The 16137-nt window shown below is 39.7% G+C and overlaps 1 protein-coding gene across 1 annotated transcript; it reads right to left on the bottom strand.

The window, feature by feature from the left end:
• Positions 1 to 565: 565 nt before the first annotated feature.
• LOC119881836 (serine/threonine-protein kinase Nek1-like) lies at positions 566 to 11195 on the bottom strand. The gene is made up of 9 exons (XM_038691941.1): positions 11154 to 11195; positions 7475 to 7612; positions 6301 to 6397; positions 5372 to 5466; positions 5190 to 5273; positions 5013 to 5074; positions 4849 to 4932; positions 3879 to 3933; positions 566 to 1656 (listed from the first exon to the last, which is right to left on the bottom strand). The coding sequence occupies exons 2-9, from the start codon at positions 7595 to 7597 to the stop codon at positions 1465 to 1467; spliced, it is 792 nt and encodes a 263-aa protein (XP_038547869.1). The 5' UTR covers positions 7598 to 7612; positions 11154 to 11195; the 3' UTR covers positions 566 to 1464.
• Positions 11196 to 16137: the final 4942 nt, after the last annotated feature.

Raw genomic sequence — 16137 nt, 5'->3', positions numbered from 1 at the left:
AAACCATAAAAAACCATAGTTTTTTACCAGGCTGCAGCCTTTCCCCTGCTCACACACACACACAACACACTACACACACACACACGCCACAGAGCAGAGCAATGAGGCTGTGGTGGAAAGCAGCAAATGACAGGTGAAATGAAGAGAACTCCAAAATTTTTCGAGTTGACAACAGCTGTGCTCATTTCTTTTGGTACGTGCAATAAAACCTTAGTGAGTAAAAAGCCCATACTTTATCGATACACCTGTTCAACACGCATAAATATATAAAGCGATATTTTAATTTGAATCATTTTCTGGTAATTATACACATTAGCAGTGTTACACTTGCTTGCCAAGTTACGTATGTGCTTTTGCCTGTTATCTTCATCTTTGAATCTGATCTAAGAAGAAACTAGTGGTCATGCAGCACTATATTCATAGTTTTCATTCATGTGACATGCGCAGTGACCTGGAGGGCAAAACAACAGACTAGCATAGCGGCTCATACCACGACTCCCCCGTAGAGACGCCGCAAAAGCAGTAAAATTTTATTTTGATCACCTTTCAACTTAAGAAAAAGAAGATATGAACACAAACTGCAAGTGTTGGGCATATCCAATCCATATAAAGTTACAGCATCCGCTGCCGCATTTCTACCGTTAAAAACCGCCAGGTCCCTACTGCCGCTCAACTGCGGTATGTTTACGTTTACCTTGTGGGGAATCCCCCATTTCCATCTTCCCTCTCTATTTCATCCCTTGACGGGCTTGGAATGCAAAGAGACTTACATAGGCTAATGTCTTTATTTACCATAAATCTCAATTAATAGCCCAGGCTTGTATTGGCTTCAGTCACTGAACTTAACCTGACAATAGATGGGACCTTTGCCTCTATGGGACAGGCCTTGAATTCTTTTCACACAAAAATATTGCTCAGTAAAAATGGGAATTACTGCAGGGAGAAGAGAAATTTTGTGTGGTCTTTGATAAACGAAGTAAGCAGACAGTGAGCAATCGACTTCACATGAAAATGTTCACAACGTTTTGATTATTTTGATGTGTGGGACCCTTAAAGACTAAAGGAATATTAAAAAAAATGGATAGACAAACATTCAAACTTTATGACCACTACAAAGGTTGGCAGTCGCCACTTTTCCCTCTCTTTTGTTTACCGTGGCAGTAAAATCTGAATGAATTATACTTTTGTGCTCATAGCTTCCATAAAATGAACTGAACGAGGTAATTGGGATTAATCTAACCGATCTAATGATGTGTAGCATGTGCATAATGACAAAAGTTTTAACATTTATATTTGTATGCGCACTCTAAGCAGCTTCGAACTAGCAAGTGACTCGTGGGCTTTAAGAGGTTTTCAAACAAATGTCTGGTAGTTGTTCAATATAGCTGGAATTCCGGAATATATTAGTGTAAACTCTGCTTGGTGTTCTAGGGGAGCAAGGTCAATACTGAATTTATAGAAGTGTCATACCTTTTCTGAGAGACTGTTTATCATAATAGGACGCTCCAGGATCTCACTGGCAGTTGGTCTTGATTGAGGATCTTTATTTATTATATCATTCAACAGATCACGAAGCTCTGGTGAGAACTTGTCTGGGAGAGATGGGTAGCCACCAAGTATCTTTGGTATGAGCTTGATCGGATTCTCGGGTGAGAACTGAAAGAGAATTATAGTTAGAAAACACTTACTACTATCTATATCTATATCTATATATCTATATCTATATCTATATATATATACGCACACACACACACACACACACACACACACACACACACACACACAGTGAATTCGAGCTGATAAAAAAAGGCAACACTAACTCGAACAACCACTTGTTACAACCAAGGTATGCAAAAGAACATTTGTGAACACACAACACAACTTTGTAAACTTTGTAGTAGGGCTGAACGATTAATCTTTTTCAAATCAAAATTGCGATTTGAAAGAACGCGATTAGCTCAAGCGGGAAGCTTCCGGTCAGCGATCTGATGGGAACGCGGAAGACCCTTAAACCTGCATTCTATTGAACAGCAAGCAAGGGGCAACTCTTGCAATTGAAGGCCAGCTCCATTAGAAATAATGGTAAAATGACCCTACTTCTCACCTGAATAATTACCTCAGTAAACACTTTCCTGATGACTTTATGGTCTCAGTCCCTAGTTTCATGTCTTCAATACAAAATGATGTTCATTTAGTACATTATGGTCCCATTTATTTTAAAATAGACCATAAAGCAGAGTATGCTTCAGGGCACGATTATCTATGATTGACAAGTCATTACCATGGTGGCCTGTCAATCAGGCCAGAGGCAACTCGTACGTACTGCACTGTGTAAATTTAACCAGCGCCACTGAAAAAGCTTATTAGAAGATGGCTGTTCACTTTCTCTTAGGAGTACATTTAGTTTTAAGACTGTTGTTTGCTGGACAAAGTTATCAGCCCTGTTATAATGACAGTTACTGTGAATTACAGATGCACCTAGCTAAGCAAGCTAGCTAGCTCGGCACACGGCCGTTAACTCAACCATCTCGTCCAAATATGGTCACATCCGGTGCCACAGGTTGCAAAAACTCAACATGGCGGTGCCCTATCGGCCAGACTCGAGGCTTCAAAACGTCAGTCCACAGACTAACGGGTGACATCACAGTGACTACGTCCACTTCTTATTAGCTAATTGTGAAGACACGATTAAAATGTAGGTTAATTATAAACAGTCATGTAGTTACAAATTCATTCTGTTGTCATCCTTGTGTGACAGATCTGCTCGCCAATCACAAACGCTATACGCCTCCTGTTACGGTCCTACTCACCAATCAGAGTGGGCACAGGGCGTGTACATTTTTTCAACAACAAATGAAAGTAGAGGATAAGGTGGGATAATGGCGTCAGGCAAACAGACACAGGCAGCGACTGTCCCACGGTTTTGTCTGGCGTCAACTCACACTGATGTTTTTCAGCTGCCCTACGTTTTTAACGTGTTGTTAATTTGTCATTTTGTGTGCTTCAACTATGGATAAGAGCTCTCTGTGAGCCTGTTCTGCTCTCTGCAGGCTAACTTTACATATCCACATGGAGCATTTCAGAATAAGAGTGTTTTGCCTGTCTGATTTTGCTGACTTGTTCAGATTTTGCTTATTTGTTCAGTTGTCATTGATTTTTGTGCTTCTACTATGGTTAAGTAGGCTACGTAGTTAAATTGTTTCTTTTTTTGTCTGTTTTAACTGTGTTTATTGTTGATATACGAACGTGAGTCTCCAAAGGGTATTTTACTTTTAAAATCCAGATTCTATATGCCGTTCAGTGTCTGTCTTCCTGTGTGGTACATCTACTCTGTGCTGCTTGACGCGGCTTCCATCAGAAATAGACTGGCAGTGAATATTGAAGTCCAGCAAAGCTTCAATTAAAAAAGAAAATCGCAAATTGAATCGCAATATCTGCATTCACAATTAGATTTTTTCCCCAAATCATTCAGCCCTACTTTGTAGTAGATGGACTACAACAGCAGAAGACCACACTCCTGTCTGGTAAGAACAGGACATTTTCGCCCTGGAGAACTGGATATTTTGTCTTATTCGGACCATTCACTGTAAACATATGTCTATGAGTGAAAATCTCAGTAGATCAGAGGTTTCTGAAACCAGCCATCTTCAAAACCTTGCCACACCTTTCTTCCCCATTCTGATGCTTGGTTTGAACTTCAACAGATTGTTTTAAACAACATGCCTATGTCTACATGCCCACATGTATTGAGATGCTGCCATGTGATTGGCTGAATAGATATGTATCCTTTTTACAAGAGAATACATAGCACAGTCTTTTTAATTTCATTCATGTTTTGATTACGTAAATCTTGACATGTAAACCTTTGGGGAACTTACCGCTGGTTGTAGAGTACAGAGCTCATAGAGTATGCATCCCACTGACCAAATGTCACTATGAATAAAACATATAAAATTTTGTTAGTAGTAGTAGAAGTGATAGAAAATAGATTACATAAATGTGGTAAATTTGAAATTATACTTTAAATCATGAACAAAAATTATATTTGTATAAAGTGGGAATTTCAGCCAGAACAGAGCAAAGCAAATTGGCTGGTGAACAAGATGTGATTCTGTACTCACATTTCAACATGTTTGACAAGTTTCACTAATAGCCATTTCACTCGGGTTGTGATGGTCAAATATAATGATCCACCGTGTTACAGCCGCTGTTTTGGCCGCTAGTAAAAGTTACTTCAAAGCACGGGGCACTTCCTGACGGCTCGGAGGCATTGCGAGGCTACCCAGACGACCAGTCACAGTGCTTATGGTCCGTGGCGCCTCGATGCTTAGTTACATTTTTGAGGAGGTGCACATCAGGCTACGCCGTAGGTGACACCGTAGGGTAGGGGGCTAAGTATAAATTACAGTTAAGGATTAAAGGTACTGTTGGTGCCCTTCTAACATGTTGCTTTCGCTACACAGTTGTTGGATAGTGTGTAATCACAAATCACTTTTGTGAAACCGGCCCGTTTAGCATCACTAAATGAATGCTGAATGCATCCCTCTCCTCTCTGCCTGCCTTTGTCAGCCTTTACTACTTATGGGATTGTTGAATTTATTTGGTTTATGTAACGTACAAGCTGGTGTATTGAGACACCGTCAGTGTTTGGACCAAACAAACTTCCCATTTGGTTTCTTGCTTAGTTGAAATGTGACAAGGAAGTTGTTAAAAGCTCATCTGGCTTAAACATTCACTTTATCGCTGCTTCTCTGGTTTCTTTACACTGTGTGACTATTGTACATCTTTTTTAATAACGAGTGTTTGTTGTTGTGTACGGCCTCAAGGCTGTTACTATGTCAGTTTTACCTTTTAGCATCATATTTCCCCACTGCGAAGACTTCCGGTGCCAGATAATTTATTGTTTCTGACATATTTGAATTAGTGATTGAACTGTAAAGAAAAATACATTATTACAGTACAACAGTACAACATTTAATGTGTATAGTATAGTATATGACATTGTATAGTACTTTTCATCGATTTTTCCAAATCCGCCCAGGCACACTATTCCAAATTCGGTGATTAATATGTGCTGTCAAAAAAGAGGTTAAAAAAAGGTTCATTTGAATGGTTAACTATGGCATCATTAATACATTTGTTTTATCTTCTGATGATTTAAAATATCTAATAGATAATTTCTGTATTACCTCTGGTGTCAGATGCTTGTGAAGCAATTTTTTTTCATGGATGGTTCTCAAAGCCATACAGATCTCAACAATCCAACTCAGTACCTAGAAATAGCAGAAATCTCGATGAATTGCAAAATATGTATACTAATATATCACTGATGTAAATTTAAAAAGTCTTTAAAAGCTTTAGACTACTGTACCTCACACTCTTGTGGAGGCTCACTCATCTCTTTGATCTTTGCAGCAAGGCTGCCTCCATAACAGTAGTCCATCACTACATAGTAAGTGTTCTGATCTTGAGGACAAAAGCAGAAACGAGAATCTGTTAGAATTTTGTAACGAATCATCTTGAGTATGATAATTGCGTGAGATACTTCTCCTAAATGAATATAAATAAATATTAAAGGTTTGTCTCTAAGTTCACTGTTCAGTTGGGGTTTCTGATTTTTTTTTAAAATGCATCTATTTTTTGAAAAAGCTGCAGATAAGTCTTGTCAGTATGACAACTGGATTTTGTGTTGACAGACTCCACACCTTTTAGTCAGGTTTGTAGATTTCAGTATTGTGCCTTTTCTCTGTGTTTGAGCATAGAGAGCAGAATTGAGACCAGAACGCTGGGGTTCTGTACCAGAAGCAAGAAAACCTCAAAATCAATTATTGTGACTTTTGTAATACAATTAATACAAATCCTGGAACAACTGCAAACAATTTGACATTCAATTGTTTTTTGTAACCTTTTTATAAAGCAGGCATTTCAGCTAAAAAGTTTGAATGTAACGGAAGAAACCAAAATACAATCATGCAAGCACATGTGGGGACATTTATGATTGATTAACTGTATTAAGATCAAAGATTTCAACTTGTAATAACAAGTGCTGTAGTAGATAGTCATTTGTCTTAGATAGAACACGGATAGTAAATCATAGAAGGTAGCCAGCAGCTGTCCCAGACGTGGCATCAGGACTTCAGCTGTCTATTCTATCATACATTTGTTTTAAAATTGCGTTGAGTCTCATTACTCGTATCACAACTTCATTAAGTGCCTTCTACCTTTGTGTACAAACAGACATTACCTGTAATATCAAGTCCAGAGGGGCATAACTCTAGAAGTAGATTACTAAAAACTTACCTTTAAAAGAGTTCTTGCTGCTCACAATATGAGGATGGTTTATTGTCTTGAGGATTTCTATCTCTGAGGTTAATGCTGAATCATCATTTCCGGATGTCTGTTAAAAACATAATTTGCATCAGAATGGCCTGGCAGAGGTGCCTGACAGCAGACAGGTTAAAGTCGTATCCCTGAGATAGTAGTCAACAAACTAGATCCTTTGGTGAAACTTCACTGGCACTTCTACCTACTGCCTCAAATTGTGCTTCAGTCACCGTCTCACTCTCTCCACCAACTGCATGACAACAGTTGTGGGCCCTACTTTCATGAAACTGGACGCAAATGAATACACGAATGCACATACGTATGATCAATATATCTTTGCAGTTTTGGTGACCATTAGTGGTAGTGCAAACTATGTGCCGCATGGACAATGTGGAAGAGAGGCTGAATACATTATTAGTAGGAGAGATGCTGTATAAACTTATATTCTTTCAATAGTAGCTTACCATTTTGGTGTGTGGAAAATGAAAACATTGTTTAGAGTAGTAACTGTAGTATCGTGAAACTCCATCAGAGATGCGGGGACGTTTCTTGTGTATTTTTTTGGGAGGATTGTTACAGGGAGTTCTCTCTCATCTGCCCCGTTGGGTGCAAATCATACTAACCTCCTCTAGAACAAACATTTCCATTTCAGGGTTTTTTACCTAAAGGGCTCACTGTAAGCAGATTATTTTCACAATATCTTGCCAGTGGAAGTAGTGCTGCATGAATTGGCTATAGTCTGTGCATTTTGGACAGCCCGACTTCACAGTGCTTTACAAAGCACAAACTTTTTCTCTTATACAGTGTGGCCTCTCTCCTCCTGGTACTTTACGAGTACAGTACACTTAATTTGTCTGATGCCATCAAAGGGGATCAGAGGAACGAGTGACTATTGTTACTATCACCCTGACTCCATCTGTTAATTCAGTATTCCCTCTACAAATAGTATAGTCAGCCTTCCACATTGCTACAGGCTTGCGTTACTGCTGATGGTCGACAAAATTGAAAAAAAATGAGTGGGCCATGTGTTTCATAATCAATAACCTGCCCTTTCTTAAAACTTTCTATCACAGACCTGTGGATCATATTTTGGAATCTTGACATATATTTCTTAATTTGGTATAGGTTAGCGTAGGAACTCCTCACTTACCTGATCTAAAATGATCTTTGTTATGAGAAATGTGTCATCTCCCTTTGTGGCAATAACTGCATTTCCGGTTTCCTTTTCTAATGTGTAGCCATTCTGTTTCAGGATGCTCTGTTCTGCCCCCATCTTCCGTGTTTATTCCTAATGAAACAAAATAAAGCCAATACAAAACTATTAGAGTATTATTCCTTATATTATTGTCATGACAAGAGTTATTTTGGTGAATATTCATTTGTGTTTTTCCATTTCTGTGTTAAAATGCAAATCTGTTACATTCAGCCACCTGGCTGAACGCTGGAAACAGAGGTTTTGGACCCAAATGCAGACGCAGAGATGGTTGTGTTCAGTCCTTGGTGTCATCTTCGTATGTTGAGTGTTCTGCCCATAGACAGTACATTACTGGATGAAGCTACCCCGCTGATTTGAATGGAGAGCAGTGAAGCCAGTTTTGGAGCAATAAAATACACTACAGGGCTACCTATTGGCACCAGCATCTACTGCGCATGATCGCGCAGCATAACCGTGGTATGACGTAGAACAACGGCAGAAACACTGTAATTCTGGTAGCTGCGCCAACAAAAAGTCTCATGGCTCAGTGTGTTTGTCTGACTCGGATCGTCACTGATTAATCAGCCCACCTATGAGGCTCACCTGTCAAACACCAATGCAGCATCACTGATCACCGAATAGTTTTTTTAGATTGCAGAGAGCTTACAATCTAAGCAATAGGGTTACATTTCATGTGCAACGGGATGTCACAGGGTTTTGACGTCATTTTTGGGCCTACATGGATCCCTGGCTTTGGTCGGCTTCTCTGTCCGATCCCTGGTTCTGCCTTGTGCTCTGTTACCCTGAATTTGTGGATTGTTCTGTTGGATTACCTTCCCTTTGTTGGATTTAGTTTGTTTGGACTCTTGCCTTGTGATCATACGTAAGCCTGTTTTGTTTATCTTAAACCTTTTTTAACTGCATCCACCTTGCCACTGTCTGCATTTTGGGTCCACACCTCTCCCTCTCGCCACTTCACTCAGCCTGCCTGATACACTAGAGACACATACGCAACACTAAATCAACACTAACAAAATCCACAATGGAAACACTGGTGACACGCACAAAATCAACAATGAACTGGCCACGAGAGAAAGACAGATACCACTGAAACACACAGGTGAGGGAGAAATTAATTACACACAGGTGAGATCACGAAGACAATCAGGACAAGCACAGGAAGTAAAACATGACAAAAGACACTATGGCAGACTAACTACAAACTAAACTAGAACTGCAAGCAGTTATAAGCGGGGTCCAAGCCTCCCGGCGCAAGCCCCCCCCCCCCCCGGTCCCGCGGAGGGTGCGCGAGTCGGCCCGGGTGCCCTGCCGTCATGCCGCATAAGGTCCCCACGTTTGGTGTTGATGGGGCATTCCAAACAGAGGCAAAACGTCCTGCCTTTGAAAATGCCATAGGAATGAATGGGATTTAGTGAGAGATTTCAGCTTCGCTTTAAGCGCCACCTTTTGGCCGAAGTGTACCAAATTTCAGGTGTCATCAGGGCCCCGTGGGGAACAATTGCGAATCAATTGGAGTTGTGGTTGTGGAGATCTAAAATGCATGTAAGTCAATGGGATTTTTTTGAATAGCACCAACTAGGGGCTAACTGTAGCAAATTTTGCACAGCCCCTCAGGGGGGCATGCCACATAAGGTCTTACGGTTTTGTGTTGATTGGCCTTTCCAAGCCTGAGATATGTTAGACTTCCTGTTTTTAGCGTTTTTGAAAATTTTTGTTAGTTTGCAACGGGGAAATTTCTTGTCGGATCAAAATTGCCTCTACAAACTTTCTTCGGCTTGGTCCAGAGATTGTCCGTGCCAAGTTTTGTGGCGATCGAACTTGCGGCTTCGGAGGAGTTAATTAAAATAAGTTTTCCAGTTTTTGCGATTTCGCAAAATGAAAACGTCATCTCACAGAGGCGTGTCTTATACCATCGGAATCGGCAGCATCCCCCAAACACGTAGACGTAAGGTTTATGAATGTGCAATGTAGTGAGCCGTAGTTATGAAGCAAAATGTCCTTTGGTTGAAAATCCCATTGAAATGAATGGGGTATTTGAGCTTCGATTATAGCGCCACCTTTTGGCCGAAGTGCACCCAATTTCAGGTGTCATCAGGGCCCTGTGGGGAACAGTTGACCCAAATTTGGTGTAAATCGGACTTGTGGTTATGGAGATATAAAATGCATGTAAGTCAATGGGATTTTTTTTGACGTCTTTCATCTGCAATAACAGCACCACCTATGGGCATATTCGGGTGAAGTTTGGTGCCTGTAGTAAGGGGACCATGTCGAACAATTCGGCTTAGGTTTCATGTCAGTGTGACTTGTGGTTATAGAAGAACAATTTTCATGGATTAAATAGCGCCCCCTAGGGGCGAGTTGCACCAAATTTTGCACAGGCCCTCAGGGGGGCGTCCCACATTAACGTTCCAAATTTGGTCTCGATCGGCCATTCCAAAGTGAAGCTATGACATAATTTCCTGTTAGAAGCATTTTTCGCAAACGTTTGCTAGCACATAAGTTTGACATTATGAGTCGGATCAAAATTTCCTCTACAAACTTTCATCAGCTTGGTCCAGAGATTATCCGTGCCAAGTTTGGTGTCTATCGGACTTGCGGCTCCGGAGGTGTTAATTAAAATAGGTTTTTCAGTTTTCGGGATGTAGCGAAAAAAAAGTTTAGGCGGAAATGGGCGTGGCCTATACCACGAGATTCAGCTCGATCCCCCGAACGCGTGGATATAAGGTTTTTGATATCCGCCTTCGTAGGCGGGAGTTCCAAGGCCAAACGCTTTGACCTTGCTTATAGCGCCCCCTAGAGGTAGAAGTCTGTGGATTTTTGCGCCTGAGTTACACGCAGTGAATTGGACTGTGGAGACCCTGTGAGTTTGGCGTCCCTAGCAGTTACCGTCTAGGCTGCAGTAGTGGAATTAGCGGCGGAAGAATAATAATAAAAATCCGAGCCATTACAATAGGGTTCCCAGCCGCTTCACGGTACTGGGAACCGTGATGCCTTGCATTCGCGGGTTCCCGGCCCACTTCGGGCTTGGACCCCTAAAAAGGAAGTAAAGCTATCTGAAGCACACAAGGAACAATGTCACAAAATGAAACTTAACACAGACTTGTTGACAAAAATACAAACAAAAGCAAAGAACACAGAGACAGTAAAACAAGACTAGAAACACTGATGAACTCAAAACATGGAAACCTGACGAATAACCAAAAGACTGAAGTAACACATACACACACTACAGAGAAGAGCAAACCCAAGGGCAGGAAATGAACAAAGAAAACACATACAAAACACACCCCCACCAACCCATACTGTACACACTTCCTGTTGCTTTTCCTCTTTATTTGAGTCCTCACAGCAGACAAGCAGAAGCAGCAACCAAGCAAAACTTGATCAACCATGGACCCACAACTCTTATGTGGTTCTTTATTTACTTCACTTATTTTATTCCTCAGGGTAGATAGGTTTACAAAGTAAAAGGTCAACCTCACAAAGTTACACCTGCAGAATTGTTTGGTTCTAGTGTTTAATAAAAAAACCCAATAGAAAACAGAGCCTTTCATTATGAGAACTGTAATAATTAAAAATATAACATTGTTTAACATACAAGTTCAGTACATACCTAAATGCAAAATCCTCGGGTCACCCAATATCTGGCTCCAACAGACAAAAGTGAAACCAAAAGTTTATCTTGAAGTATTAAGGTTTCCACCCACATCCTGTTATTTTGCATTGTCCTATCACAGCCTTCAAATAGGTGGTGAGCTCATACAGTATTTGCATTGGGTCAGGTGGTGGAAAAGTACCAAAACTAACTTAACCTAACTAATTACTGCTGTGAAAAACAGTGCCCCAGGTATCTAAGAGTAAACTTAATATCTGTCTGAATGTAGATTTAACATACCTTTAAGAATATGTTCATTCTGAGGAAGCCTAAAAGTAAACACACACCCTTTGTACACACATTCTGTTCTCACACAGTCAGTGTTTGTTTCTCTGATGGTAACCTGTAAAAACAGTTTTCATGTTTGATGTTTGGTCTTTCCTAATTAACCACAAATCACTGTAACCTCTGAGCAGCGTAAATACCAGGACCAAGTCTTTCTTACACTTTTTGGCATTCTTATTGTGTGCCATTTTTTGAGCTTTTTCACCACACAGAATTGTCCTATTCAATCAACAAAGCTATGGTGTCTTGCTCATTGTGATCGTCAAATTAAGTTTGAACCAATTTATAAAATCATACATATATTTCCTGTCATTCATTGTTTGCACCTTTCTTGCTCACCTGATTATGTCAACCTGTGCCTTGTTATCACCACCCGCGTGTGTGTGTGTGTGTGTGTGTGTGTATATATGTTTTTGTCTGTCTGTTGTTCAGTGCATTGTTCCTTGTTTGGTGTGTATCTCCAGTGTTTCTTGTACCTCCTGTGTTTTGTGGATTATGCTGTTTGTTTGGTCATTTGGATTATTCGGTACTTTTGGACTGCCTGCCTCCACACGCTGTGTAAATAAATATCACTAAAGAGACCTCCATCTACTCGTCTGCATTTGGGCCTTAAAATCTCTGTATCCATGTTCAGTCCTCTGGCTGAACGTAACGCATGCCCTGAAGTGAGATAACTATGTGTGATAAAGACATGGCCAAACTGCAGAAATTAATTTTCTTGGCAATGTGTAACTTTGACTAGCACCCAGCAGCTTGCTAAGACTATAAAGCTGCAGGTAGTGGCTTGCTGGGCAGTGAGGGGGAGATCCAAAGATACACTTACTATGCATAATGCACCAAATTACTTATTTATCATAAATAAAGTAATTCGCAAAACAAAAGTGGCAACTGTAGTGTCCGAACAATAATGCTGCGATGATGTGTTGAGAAGAAATCCGCTTGACACTGTTCTTGATCATAAAAGTTTATTACATTAAGGAGTTCAGCATCAATTACAAGCTCTGCAGCAGCTTGGAGAGTGACCCAGCCCGATGACCACTCTGTCTCTCTGTACATCAAACATAGCTTATATAGGATATGTGTAGGTATCTGTTAGATACCATAGAAGGGTTTGAGTCTGCAAAAGAAAGCTCCAACCCATATAAGGGCACAGTGCTATAGGATATGTGCAGGCATCTGTTAGACACCATATAAGGGTCTGAGTCTCCACATAACCACTAACCACTGCTCTCCCTTAAAAGGTCACTAATCCTCTATCCAGCTGCTACAGTGCTATTCTAAACTGTTATGTGTCAAATGCACATATTATACACCACACAACAATACCGCATACCGCACCATTGAGCCACAATATATCATCGCAGGGGAAATTACTTCACTGCGACAGCCCAAGCCATCAGTCACGTCTGGAAGAATTTGATTTTTGACACTGCTCCACAGTAGGAGTGCTTTACTTACATTTGAATTATAGGCTTCGTACAACTACTGGTCAATGTAATTGTCTAATATTGGTAATTAAGCTGGGCCAGTATCAGAAAACAGATGGGGGTGTCTGTTTTTGGCTAATGCAGTGAATTAAATGGCTGACAAATCAAGGTTCTTCATCACACTGATGGAAAAGAAGTGTTGACAGTGTTGGCTTGAAAGTACCAGAGGCACTTTTTCACTCCATGTTTTTGGCAAGGGCAGATTTTGTCAATATAGAGCTAACAATTGTGAAAAAGGCTGCCATAAATTGGGACATTATAAATTGTATCTTCTTCAAATTAGCAAAAGTGAATTCCTGAAAATGTAGTTGTTGCCACAAAAATGATTTGTCTTTATCAGCTAAGACATAAAGAAATCTCTAAAATATTGACACTGCTGAAAATGACAAAACTTCCTTCCTGATTCCTTATATATATATATATATATATAGTGTATATATATATTTATATATAGGAAACAGTGATTAGAAGAAAAATCTAACACAACACATCTGAACTACGACTAAGCAGATATTTCTTGATAACATTCAAAATGTGATTTATAGATAGATGCATGGAGGGGCCAACAGAGTATGTGTGTGAGCGAATAGGAGCAGACACGTGCAGAAGGGGTATGTTGGGTGCTTGAGCACCTGCCCTTTTGCCCTTTGATGCCCAAAATGCCCTTTTTTCAATGCAAAATGTCCTTTATATATTTATTTTTAAATTTGTAAACGCCCTTTTGTGAAGGCCTGCCCAATCAAACTATTAGTAAAATGAATGAATAATAATTTTGCACTAAATAAATAAATAAAATGACCCACACTTTCACCTGATGACCTCATCCGTGACGAGCCCCCGTTAAGACACTGTTAGTGATTCAGCAGCACCTACAGGATACCGCGGATAAGAGGGGTTTACCACAATGTGCTTGTTGTGGGTTGTTAGATGTAGTAGTTACAAGAACGCAAAGAGAGCATGACAGTTGTTGTGTATATTGCTTTGTGTCGCCTGTAGAAGTAATGTTATCTGCCGGCTAACACTATGCCGACAGCTAACGTTACTTCTACACACACAGATAAACAAAGGTGCTCTGTTCACTTCGTTCTTACTGCTTGAGGGGAAAGGTTTCACGGGCAGAGGTCTGATCTTTTTTATGTTATTTGACTAAAAACTTTTCACTTGAACTAGGATTATTACAGTAACTTAATAAAAGCCTTGTGCCTTAAAATAATAATAACAAGATTGGTAAAACAGGCTTACTGATATTATTCCTCGACTTACAGTCTACTTATCAGCCCTCCTTAAAATGATCATTAAATTGACCCACAACTCTTATGTGGTTCTTTATTTACTTCACTTATTTATTACTCAGGGTAGATAGGTTTACAAAGTAAAAGGTCAACCTCACAAAGTTACACCTGCAGAATTGTTTGGTTCTAGTGTTTAATAAAAAAAAAACCAAGAGAAAACAGAGCCTTTCATTATGAGAACTGTAATAATTAAAAATATAACATGTTTAACATACAAGTTCAGTACATACCTAAATGCAAAATCCTGGGTCACCCAATATCTGGCTCTAACAGACAAAAGTGAAACCAAAAGTTTATCTTGAAGTATTAAGGTTTCCACCCACATCCTGTTATTTTGCATCATCCTACTTATCAGCCCTCCTTAAAATGATCATTAAATTCAGAACAGTATTGGATTAGATTTACATTTTAACAGCAACAGTAGTGTTTATCAGCAACACTACTATAAAAACTCAGTAAGTGGAAATACATATAAAAATGTCAGTGTCAATGTAAAATAAATAATATTCCTGACATCAAAGTTAGGAAGAAGAAGAAATGGCCCTATTAGATTTCAGAAAAGGGTATGAAATGTTAATGTGAAAGATTAATGCTTTATTTATTTAGATTCATGATTAGACATTTAGTCAATAAAAATCCAAATATATCTCAGATTCACAATGCAATATATAAAATCATTATCACAATATTGCATACTGTAGACACATAAGCAAACAACACACAGACAGAGACACACACACCTCTGTCTATAGATTTGTTTGTCTCACTTACCCCTGCCATGGTGACCCTCATCCTTTCCCCCATTAATGTTTCCTTCTCAGGTTAAAATCACACTTTTTTAAATCTAAAATCTTATTTCCTCCACCTGCAGCTCTTGGTGTGCAGCAGTCTCTGTGAGCATCTCCCTTTTTCTCATAGCAGTCAGCCTTTGCAGTGGCTGCAGCACTACAGCAGGTCAGTCACTGTGAGCCAGTCCCAAACACTCAACAGTCTTTACATCTTGTCACGGTCACATAATTGTTTAATCAGCTAATATATATCCTTACATATATCCTATGTTTGTTTAAATATCTGTAGTCACAGATCACCTCCAGTAATACCAGCAACAACTACAGTAGCAGCAGCAGCAGCATCCCCAGCAACCCCTCAACAGCAACTGCTCCCTGTAAGTCAGCCCACGGTGTTTTAATGCTTTCTTTTTCAAAACACCCTCACAGTATTTAGTGATGTATAGATACAGAAGAATCTGCATACGCATATCAGCAAGGAATACGTAACAATATATTTGTGCATAAATATTTTGAGAACAACCCTATTTAAATCCTGTTCCATGTGCATTTTCTTTTATACTTTGAGCACCTGCCCTTCCAAAGGTCTCTGCATGGCCATGCAGGTCAATGAAATGAGAAAGAAGAAGATTAACAGAGGCATGTTTGACATTCATATCTTGGCTGATTCAGCTACTTTTAGATTCTTCTTGTGGCTCAGTCCACCCTGTTGTTGACTTGTCTGTTGACCTGAATTACTTGACTTTGCACATAATATTTGGGAAAGTTCCAAGATTTATTTTAAAATAGAATTCACAGGATTTTATTCGCTTTAATGGCAAAGGTTACACTCACAGCAGTGGTCTCTAGAGTAGCACTACAGAGTACGGTATTAACCGGGAGTGACATTATCTTAACCCAATTTGTGGAAATTAAGGAAGGATATTTACTTCCTTTAATATTGATGAACTTTTTAAAGTCAGGGGATCGTAATTAGATATGTTGGATATTATTGGCCAATATGAGCTAATTGCACATAAATTGGTTTCAGTGTTTATACCAGCTGATAAATGACAATTAGCCTATAAAGAATTGGAGAGACGGATCCTTC

This window comes from Micropterus salmoides, unplaced genomic scaffold (genome assembly GCF_014851395.1).
Source record: "Micropterus salmoides isolate LMB-PRFRI ecotype aquatic unplaced genomic scaffold, ASM1485139v1 Ms_hic_scaffold_2732, whole genome shotgun sequence".
Lineage (NCBI taxonomy): Eukaryota > Metazoa > Chordata > Actinopteri > Centrarchiformes > Centrarchidae > Micropterus > Micropterus salmoides.
The sequence above is the reverse complement of the archived record's forward strand: the minus strand, read 5'-3'. Positions and strand labels throughout refer to the sequence as shown.